At 35.5% G+C, this 11,845-nt stretch overlaps 1 protein-coding gene across 1 annotated transcript in view; it reads right to left on the bottom strand.

Moving 5' to 3' along the window:
• LOC129775690 (uncharacterized) overlaps positions 1 to 11,845 on the bottom strand; it is a 177,348-nt gene that overhangs the window by 8,188 nt on the left and 157,315 nt on the right. The window contains 1 exon segment of the mRNA XM_055780705.1: positions 1 to 50. Within this exon segment, the coding sequence (XP_055636680.1) occupies positions 1 to 50 (50 nt within the window).

Genomic DNA, 11,845 nt, shown 5'->3' with positions numbered 1-11,845 from the left:
AACCGGTGTTAGTCGCGGTGGTACCACAGGCCGTGTGGCACCACTCTGACCTACCGTGTACAGAATGAAAGAGACGGCAGGTTAGGTAAATATGGTTATGAGCTTACAAATAATGTTGCATTTATTGTATAGAAATTTATTCAGTTGTTTTCAAGCGAACATGATCGAAATGAGTTTCGGAAGTAAGTTGTTGTCGTTTGTAAATGGAATTTGGATTTTTGAATAAAAATTAGAAATAATGAAAATCATGTGATAATGCAAATGCAATTGTAAAACATTTAAATTAATCTTTAGAAGAAAAGAAGAAACTTAAAATATTTTGTATCTGTTATGGGATTTTATTAATTTCCAAAAATGCATAATGTTCGCAAAATGTTTCTATCAACCAAATTGAAATCTCCAATCACTCTAAAATTCATTCTTTGACACCACACTGTTATCCTTCTTGCTACCTTTCACTAATATAAATGTTTCTTAACTGAATTTTATGCAAGATTTCCCTATCTTTCAAATGAAAGCAATTGAATGTTGCTAAGCAGCGTACTTTTTAAATTGGAGTTAGTTTAGAGGCGAAACATCGTTCTCAAGAAAATACCATTAATAATTATAAAATAAAATTCTTTCATAATTGAGATTTCCTATCATCTCCTGAAATGTTCCGGATCAGCTACCCGACAACCTGTATATAACAATATTTTATACAGTGTTACAAGATATGAATGTTTTCGATCTTTCATTTAATTTGTGGAAAGTTCTCTGAGCCTTATATTTCTTTAAATTTTCATAGAAAGTTCATTGATTTCTCAAAAACCTGTTTCAATCGGGCGGAAGGTTTCCGAGTTATATTGTTTTGCAAAAAAATGAAAATGTTAAAAAATATCAAGGATCAGGACAGCGGCTGATTCGTTGTTGAATTGCTCTCTAGTAAACTGTTCGAATTTAATAAGTAAAGTTTTGATACGGATTTAAGCGGAGGAAAACCGAAACAACATAACGAAATTTAAAAATAAATAAAGAGCAAATTTTTCAGGCAAGTTTAATGAAAAATCGATGAGTCGTGATTTTTTTTATATAATTCTTCCCCGCGTGCACTCCATGCAGAATGGTCGATGAGCATTTGAAAAAATATTAAATATTTTAATGTGCTATTAGTACCCTCTGAAAATTCCGTGAACTACTGCGAAAAAGGATTCGTATTACGATGACACCTCAATATAGGAAAAGGTTCTATTGGAACTTTCTATGAATCAAATGGAAGCGATAGAATCGGGTTAGTTGGATAGTTATTGTTAATGTATTGACAAAGTCTATAGAAATTTTGAAAGTAAACCAAAAACGCTTTATTTTCTTTTGCAATGGGTTTTATCTACAACGCATACACACATCAAAATGAAAATATGTACGTACGATACCCTTTAACTGGAAATTTGTAGCTTGAATATGCTGTTTTTTCATTTTTCTGTCATCATTTATATTGAAGCTACAGTTTTCCAAAAATGCTTAAAAATGTCGATGTTTACTATCTATTTTGCTCCTTAATCATTTCACAAGTGTAGATCTGATGATATCAGCGCGTGCTTCCTATTTTATCTTTTCTTTCCTTTGAATTCTTTTGTATTAATAAAAAATAATCTATGCATACAAAATTGTTCTATTCGTTTGTAAGCGCTTAAAAAATTCGCAAAGTTCGGCACTAATGAAGCTCATATTATGACACAATATACAATTCATTTCAAGGATTGTTAGTAATGTTCAACAGCAGCTCACAAAGCTTGACGATTTGGAAAAAGCACATTTCTGAAATGAAGCTGTAAACGAAAATTAACTTTCTTGTACTGAATATGTATTCTTCGTGATAGCAACACATTTTTTGTAAGTGTTTGAAAAATCGTGAATTAAAATTACATAAATAATTATATTAAAATAGCGTTTAACCCTTTCCCGTACAACATCGAGTCTCACTCGTGGTGTACTTGCATAATATAGGGCGCTAGAAAGCTCAGCAGAGTAATGAAATCACTTGATATGTGACGTATTCAATAATACGGGAAGAGGTTAATCTTCGCAGATAACGCATATGAAACATATGCTTTGTTTTGCTGTTCTTTTTTCTACCATAAAACCCATGAAACATATAGTGAAAAGTGAATGGTGTATAGTAAAATTTGAAAAACAAAATAAATTTAAATGGGATTTAATATAGGCGCGATTCTGTTAATTCCTCATGAAATTTTGTACTTCGTTTGTTTGTACTCAAAGTTTGATCTCTTTGCGCAACTCTCACTTAAGTCCGATTGAGCTGATATTTTGTATAGAGTGTTTTTTCGAGGTGGTAAACATTTTTATGGGGTAACTTTTTGAAATTCGAGATGACCATTTTCATTGGCACCCTACTGTATTTACATACAATCTGTCCAACTTCTATAAGACCACCCAGGTTCTATTTCGTTGCAACACAAACAGTTAGAATTTCAACAAGATACATTCATACATTGTTAACTGCTTAGAATAAAGAATATTTAACGTCAATTCCGCTCAAAAGTTGTTTGTTTATTTGTTGTGCTTAAATATGTTAATTTCAGCTGTCCAGTATCTATAAGACCACTTCAAAATTCATAAGTATTATCAATGAAAAATTCAAAACGATAGGCTGATTTACATGTCAATAATTGGTAACCTTGCCATTTCGACTAATAACCTTGAAAATTCGTGTTGGAATACTATTTACCAAATTCTGCTGAACGGATTTCTCGATATTTTTCCATTCTCCCGAAATTGCAACCTTGAGTTCTTCAATCGTGGTGTACCGTTTTCCACCAGTGTAGATTCTGCGTACAAGGATCCCCCTTAAGATATTCAACAGGATTCAAGTCTGGAGAGCGAGCCGGCCAGTCCAAAAAATTAGGTTTTTAGTCCTTAATCCATTGCTTAGTTTACTTGCTGGTATGAATAGAAGCATTGTTTTGCTGGAATGTGAATTTTTTGTGACTATATCCACGCAAAAACGGCAGATGAGAGAATTCCAGAACATGTATGTAATCCTTGAATGATATAAAAGTTGTTTTGAGCTTTCCGGTCGCACAGAATCTCGCCTAAACCATGCACGAGCCTCCACCAAAATTCCTGGTTGAAAAATACTGTCACGCCAGTTCCCGTTGAAACCATCAAGATCATCCAAATTGAACTGACAAAAATGTCAGTGAAGATAACCTATACATTGAAGATCTTTTCGTTATGGTATATAGCAAAATGTATTCTTTTGGATACATTTTTTGTCACAACATACCATGTCCCACTGTCGGTTCATGTGAGCTTTGGCAAAATTCAGACGTCTTCCGATGTGAGATGGTGTAAGATGAGGAGCTTTAATCTATTAAACCCTCTTTATGTGAGGATTTTTTACCATAACTTGACGGATTGTCACCCGAGTAACATTTGAATTGAAATATTACTTTATTTGCATAATTTTCATTCGAGAAATTTCTCTGATACCAACATTTTCGATGCATCGATTTGTCTTTCTTCTCTCTCCGTGAGCACTTTTTCCTTCGGCATTTTCCAGTGTTAGTTATCAAGACAACTAACACAACGGAAAAACGTAACTGGTCTTATAGAAACTTGACACTTGGAAAATACAAAACCTTGCATAACTCGAGAACTAAATGAGCTAATTGAACCAAAATTTGCGTATGGAGGTTTCAGGGAAACAATAAATGTTTCTATGGAGGTTCGACACATCTACCCCCTCTCTAATTTCAAGGGGCTGCCATACAAATGAACCACAAACTTTCACATAACTCGAAAACTAATCAAGCTAATGGAGCAAAATTTGGGACGTGACAGTTTTTGGATACGAGAAAAGTTACTATGATGGTATGACACCCCTCCCTCCTCTGAAATGGAGAAGGGGTCCCGTAAAAATAATACACATATTTCAACCAAACATGACAATTGAAAGTTTTAGGAAAACTCTTAGGAAAACTCTGAAGGAAAATGGGAAAATTCGGAAAATTCAATTCGCATATGTTCTACACTTACATGGTGGCATGCGTTGTTAGTCCATTTGATGTGTGCGCTAACGAAATAATTTTATTCGAAAGTGGAAATTTTAATGTGATAAAACGCACTATATCTTCTTCTATCTATATAAATAAAATGGATCACCGAATGTTGATTCGAATGTTGACAGAATTGATAAGAGCAAAACTCGGGAAAGGAATTTTCCGATTTAGGGCTGTCTTTATTCTATCATATTTTCTGTATGTATGTCTGTAAAATCTTGAACGAGAATTGTGTCTGAAAATAATCTGATATTATAATGACGAGTTTTGGTAGAACTACTAGGAATTTCATAGTAAAAGGCAATTTCAAAGGGTAGATAAGAAGATCAATCAATGAACAGTTCTGCGATTGCCCATGAACATGCGCTTAGTATAAAAACTTGAATGTGATAACGAAAAACAAATTTCTGGCGAGACGAAGTTTGCCGGGTCAGCTAGTTTACTATAAAAAAGACAATGAATTAGATTTTTGTTGAATCTCGAGAGTGGTTGCATTTGAAAGGAGATTGATAATAAGCTTTTTTTTTGTTTAAATCACATTTATAATTTGTGGCTAAAATTGAACGTTGAACGTTGAATACGACAATTTTATGTTTAGAAAATTCCTCAAAATTCGATATTCGTCAAAAATAGTTTTACTTTTCCGGAATAATTTTTAGAATTTTCTACATGACCTCTATTTTATATGAAAAACATATAGAAAACATATTTTAGATAATGCAAATTAAAGTTTTTTTTTGTAAATAAAAAAAAAAATTTTTTCTCAGTGTATATTATTTACGTTTAAACATCAATACTCTATACTTTTTCTAAGACAATGTTTCGGTATGACTCATACTTTTTGAAAGATAAATTATCAAAGATTGGCTATTGGCTCGGGTTTGCCGTTTCCGATGGCTTCCTCATGTGAAATCAATGTTTCTTGCTGGTATGGTTTCTGTTTTTATATTTTCAAATAGCGATTTTTGTAGAACAACTACTAATTTTTATTCAAATGGCCGCCATCCAGGAAATTTTTCGAATTTTCAGAATGCAAATAATTTATTTTTACTTGCTGAAAACAAATTCCAGCCAGATCGGTCCACTAGAGAAAAACGTATCACCAGCAAGGAACTGTTTTAGAGAGAGCATCCACGCGCCCAACTACCAACAGCATAATACTCACTAAATGGGCATAAAAAACATAAAAATAAAAAAAAAATCTTCGTATATACCGTAACCAATCGCCAAATTGTCCCAACACCTAACTTCAATTCCAAATCTGAAAAGAAATCTCAAAAATCCGTTATTTCTCGACCTTTAATTTTGTTTAAAGTCAAGATAGAGATATATGGTATTTCATAAAGTCTTAGATCTTATCAGAATATGATCTTTTGTTGAAGATGTCAAATTTATGGTTTCTGGAATATGTGTCATTCTTGTATGAGGACTCCTGAAGAATAATATTTTACTCGTAACATTTTTGTGTGTAATTTCTCGCGTATGACATGTTCTTCATATTTTTCTAAAAAGCGAAAAATTTGCTGAACTTGTCAATCGCGATAATTTACACACAAAAACGACTTAAACAATAGTTATACTTTTCCAAAAAAAAAAAAACATCAGGAAGATGTTGTTAGGAAAATTCGTTCACTGTAACAGTGCCCTTTTTCGAATGTTTGTGTTACTTGTTGGTAATTGTATGGACTTTTCATACTTTTTTTTTCTGAATTTAAAAAAAACATGTTTTAGAGAAAAATGAATATTAATTTTCAAAATAATTAAGTGCTCCCGTTGACGAGTGGTTAGCGTCACACATCATTATGCAGGGGATTCGGGTTCGATTCTCGTACTGGCCGAGGGATTTTTCGAAATCTTCTTCCGAACTGCACTGTGGTCACGCGCATTCCATAGCTTACCATTCAGAATACAATCAAGGCGAGTTATTTGGCATAAGGGAGCTCATACACTGCATCATCATACACCGGAGCCAAATATAGGAAACTTTTTGACAGATAAAATTTAATGAACGTGTAATGGTCAAATATATTCAACACAAAACACGACGAGCAAATATTCAGTTATTAGATGCCTAAACTTTTTTCTCGGTCTGTTCGTCAAACCTGTCGGTTCGGTTACTTTAAATATTTCAGCCGAATTTTTCCATGTTCGATGTTTGACATTGTTTGCCACTTTTAATAATTGCAGAGTGGCAAACAAAATAGTGTTTGTACAAATTTCAGACCAAACTTTATCTGTCAAAAAGTGTCAAATATTTGATCTCCGGACAAACAGTGTACAGCCACCTTTAGAAATTTCAACTAAGTACTACTAATAAAAAAGAGCAAGTAATAACCAATTGAGGGGCTTAGAATGAAAGGGGTGTAAGTGATTTCATAGATTTCTCTACATCGACTCTCTCTTTTGGTCATAACTTAGCTGCAAATACATTCCCAGCTGTATTTGACAATGCGGAAGACAGGTCAGAGCCTCATCTATCGGATTCTATAGCAAACTCAAATTGGAACGTTTTTGCAGTTGAGTTATTAACTGAAGAAAAAGTTGATGAAGAGAAATCGATCAAGTCACTTACACCCCTTGCATTCTAAGCCCCTCAATTGATATTTCTTTGCACCATAATATTGGAACATATGTAGCTATTCGAGACACCCTGTTAACGGGTGTTAAATAAAAAATGAAAATGAAAACGCATATTCCAGGAAATGATAATTACTACTCCAGCGACAAGTTATCCACACCGCCTGAAGTGAAATACAAGTTCAAGCACAAGTTTGAAATAAAGGTTATGTTGTATATCGCCATTTCCGACCGAGGCATTTCAAAGCCTTGGTTTAAGCCGAGCGGTCTGGTAATCAACCAACAAATCTATCGAAAAGAGTGCCTCGATAAAATCCTGCTGCCGTTCCTGAACGAGCATCTCGCGGATGGGAAGTACGTTTTCTGGCCGGACAAGGCGTCTTCCCATTACGCCAAGAAGACGCTGGCGTATCTTGAGGAGAAAAAGATACCGTTCGTGCCGAAAGATCGTAACCCAACAAACTTGCCCCAGTGCCGATCAATAGAGAATTTTTTTGGCTCACTCAGTGCCCTAGTGTATAAAAACAATTGGAGGACCAAGGACACGAAGCAACTGACTACAAGAATCCGGAATTGTATCCGGAAAATGGACGTAAGTGCCGTACAACGTTCTTGTGAGAGCATCGCGACAGCGTCGTGCTGTAGCGTTGAACAGCAGACCACGGCCCTTACTCAAACATTCACTGACATTTTGGCGTAGAACTACGTCTTTCATAAAGGGTGCCAAATCAGAAAACAGGTCACGTTTTTATGAAATAAAGTTAACGTTAATAACTATTTTTGCCGCGAACTGATTTTGGTGATTTACATACCAAACGAATCGGAAATTCCATGAGATTTTTTTGCTATGCGATACATTACAGTCCCATAGTCTGTATATGGTTTAAATTGATGGAAATTGGAAGCATTTCCATTACCTCATACATTTGTTCTGTCCATTTGTGTGCTTTCCCGAACAGAGCTGTCAATAACGAGCAACTTATCGACGAGCAACGAAGGAGAAATCGTAAGATGTCTCCGTGAACAAAGGAAAAGAAGAAGAACGAAGAGGAATATTTGCCTAGAGTATAAACAGTGGATCTCGCTTAGGAAGGGCACAGTCCGGGACAATTCTTGCTTAGGCAAACTTTCATTCTTCGTGAGGACACCGACTGGACAACACCGTTGCTGGATGAGCTGGATACAAGGGATCGAGTGCCTTTCTCAAAATAATGGGGGTGGAGGAATAATATTATGGATAAGTGAGGTTTTCCAAGGGCCTTTCTGAAGGTTAGAGAGGAATTAACTGAAGAAGTTTAAAGTCTCAAGCAAGGAAGGAAGGCAAACTTTCAGTATCGTTCTGTATTCAAAGCAATGAATATCGCTTGTTCTTCCTTGTTTTGCGTCATCACATGTCTTCGTTTCGGATTAAGCCGCACTCGCTGATGTCTTTGGCATTGCAATCATTGCATCAAACTGACGCCTTCGCATTAATGTTTTCAGCTACACAATTGTGTGGGGAATCATCAAGCTAGGCTATCGTCAGCTCACCAATAAAATAAATTTTCTGGAATTTTGTCAGTGATTTGACGGTAGCATGACGGTAGGAAAACTCTCTCCACAAAGCATGACAGCTAAGCTAATCTAGACTGGCAATATTAACGGAAAGGGCTTCTGTTGAGAAAAGCGCAAAACGGAGATAAGTGTTTGTATATTGATTTGCTTCAAGCCATCGATATATGGATATTTGTGTGCGTACGTGCGTGCTTCATAACCCGTACGTAAAAATAGTGCATCTTCGCTGCGCTAAAACCCCATTTGTATCTGCTCCCGTGTGCATTGGCCCTGTAACGATGCAACAATTGCCCAATTTTTTATGCTATGATTGACGATTGTTTGGTGTTACAAATTATGCATTCATAATGATAAATATAAACAAGGAGGGAAGATAGCGAGAGGGAAATATTTTAAATTTAGTATTGGTAATGAATCTCTCTTGAGAGAAATATTCAGTGTTTTTCCAAGCAGTTAACATTGTTTGTTTTATGTCATCAATGCTTCGAACTGACGCTATGGTGAAGCAGGTGTTAAGGTTGTGCACCAAAAAAATATTTGGGGAATACTAAGTTATTCAATAAGTTATATTAAGTTATTAATTTATTTGGGCTAGCGTGCCAGTCGCAAAACTGCTTTCTACTAGGATTGCATTTGCGCTAATCTTGATCATAATGAAGCAGTGCTACCCTTTTCGAGGTTGTTGAGATTAGAAGAGTTTATTTCGTTTATTTAGTCACCAAGAAAGTAAATGCCGTTCTGAAATTTTGTGATTTGGTTTCGCTTGCCAGTACCAAAAATTTCTCCACTAAAGATGACAGCTGCGTTTATCTCGAGCATGTATTGTTCTACGAGCACAAGAATGAATCATCAAAAAATGTTCGTCAAATGATTCTACAATAAAAAAAAACATTTCAGGGCGACCAAACTGGTAGAATGGTTATTTCAAAATTTTCGTGGCATTATAAAATAATATCCGCAGTTATAAACAAGCAACTTGAATTAAATTACAGCTTAGTTCTACGTCAACAATGCGGTCGTGTCTTGAACACAACCTCCTATAATTTTTTTTGAAGAAAATACATTATGTTATTAATAAAAAATACTGAAATCGTTGAAAAAAAATAAAAAAAACATTTTATATGTGATTGAAAAAATTCTCATTTTTTATTTAACACCCGTTATACAAGAAACTGTCAAATGTTGAGAATGAAAAACAAAAACAGAAATTTTTCTCTCCCGATCATCAGTTTGGAAGACTGTTCGCTAGGGCTCGGCAAAGTCATATTCAACTGAGTATAGAAGATATCGGCCTTTGCATACAATTAGAAATGAGTTGGAAACGACGAGGGCCTCCAGGATCGGCATCTAAAACCCACTATAAAGCATGGTGGTGTTGGCTTATTTTTCGTGAGAAACTTAGCATAGGTCATTTTGTGCGATAACCTGGAAAAATCCATGCTGAAAATAGGGCTGGAGAATAACTACACCTTCCAGCAAGATAATGACCCGAAGCATACTACGAAGAAAACAGCAGCATTCTTCCCGGATCTAAGCATTGGTGTGGCCACCACAAAACCCCGACTTGAATCCTATCGAGTATTTATGAGTGATTTTGAACAACGAAGTTGACAAAACTGGCGTTACAAGCCAGCAAATTTATTAGGTTGCGTTGAAGAAGGCATAGGACCCCCAACATCTCCGGAACTTTGTAGAGAGTATGCCAAAGCATTGTCAGTTGGTTATCGAGGCCGTATTGACTATTAATGTTTATTAATTATTTGTTTTTTATTATGTTTTTTAAATAAACCATGAAGTGGATTTTTTATGTCATATCCTAAAAATACCCATTTAGGGACAAAAGTATTTTTATATTGATTTTCTTAAAAATAAATCAACGATACAGAAATGGTAAAATGGTCTAGTAATTACCTAATTTTACGTAGCCTATACCGAAAGATTTGATTTTTTTTAATACTGCAATACTTTTATTTCAAATGTTTTTTTTGCGCTCATCAGTGTAAGTATCGGAGCTCCACTGAGAATATAACAGAATCTTTTTTCAATATTTAGAGTAGTGCGGGGCAAAGGTGCGCATTCGCCTTTTTGAAGCAAACGATCATAAAAATTCGACAACAGTGTATTTGTTTGATACATTATTACACCAGCAGCTCACACATATGAACAAGATACATTTCATGAACGTGACAAAAAGTTATGAGGTAAAAAGAGTTTTGTGATGTTTTGATCAAATTTTTTCAGCTTTGGAGATGACGATTCACTTACCTCAAATAACTGGAAAGTTCGAAACTACACTGTCAAGGAATCCTTTATTCTATAAGAGATGATAGTGCGTATTCGTTTTTGTGAAAAAGTTCAAGAGCTTTTTTTTTAAATTCGATTAGTTCTAAAAATTGCTTGTGGGGCAAAGGAGCGCAGTGGCTGTGGGGTAAAAGTTCGCACTATAGTTTTGCTCTGAAAAAAAATATATAAAATGTTTTCAACATAATTTTTAACGGGACCCACAAGAATAAAACTGATTTGAAGAAATGCACTCCAGAAATGCTCAAATGGCCCGACAGAGGCTTCGTGAGGGAGTCTCGAAGCGTCGGATTGCGGCAGGCCTAGGTATTTTTGAATCAGCTCCGAGGAAGAGGCTCATATCAGAAAGTGATTTATGATTTGTATCTAATTTTATTGACATTTTTACTTCTGCTGGGATGTGTCAGCGAGTACCTAGGGTGGTTCAGATAGGTATTTACGAGTGAACAGTTATCTGGCGGACCACTGCAGTGCACTGGACAAAGCATTCTATTTTATGACTCTCAAAGATTTACGGCGTCTGGCGTTTGATTTTGCGGAAGCCAACAACCTTCAGACGAATTCAACCAAGTTGCAAAACTGGCCGGAAGAGATTGGGATTCTAGCTTCATGAGGAACCATCGTCTATCTCTTCGAACCCCACAACAGCACAACGTAGCAAAAGCGCTCCAAGGTAAAGCGTCGGAATGCTCAGAACCGAGATCCAAGATAAGGAATAATAATAAACAATTGCTCAAAAATAATTCAAACTGAATTTCAAATGAAAAATGTTTTTGTTTTCAACATGCATTCACGAGTATAGATTACGTACATAAAAATAATTTCTGTGGGAACTGGAGTGTTCGAAATGATTTATATCAATATATCAATTGTGGCTGGGACGAAGTTCGCCGGGTCAGCTAGTTTGTTAATAAAAACAAATTCTGTTTCAAATGTGGGACATTTTCGGATATCTTATATTGTCAGTCTCCTCCCTCCCTAAAATTTCCACGTGGTATGTTTGACCATAACACCCACTCTTCTCCACCCTTAAAAAACCATAGAACACCCTCCTACTGCCTACTGGACGGTGCCTACACTCTCTAGCAATGATGCTCCTCCCGCTTCTGATGATAAAGCATTTATATTTGGTATAAGTTATCTCAGAAGTTCAATTCAATCAGAGCGCACCTTTGCCCCGTACGATATAGGGCAAAGGTGCGCATTTGTCTTTTTGTATTAAAATATGTATTTGTCCAATTATAAACACAACTCGAGAAATGCGCGTACTACGTTTCGAAGGTAATATATATAGTTACAATTTGGTAAGCAAACGGAATTTTATTTGCTTTTGTTTCAAGAGTTATTGGACG

Source organism: Toxorhynchites rutilus, chromosome 3 (genome assembly GCF_029784135.1).
Source record: "Toxorhynchites rutilus septentrionalis strain SRP chromosome 3, ASM2978413v1, whole genome shotgun sequence".
NCBI classification, from domain to species: Eukaryota; Metazoa; Arthropoda; class Insecta; order Diptera; family Culicidae; genus Toxorhynchites; species Toxorhynchites rutilus.
The sequence above is the reverse complement of the archived record's forward strand: the minus strand, read 5'-3'. Positions and strand labels throughout refer to the sequence as shown.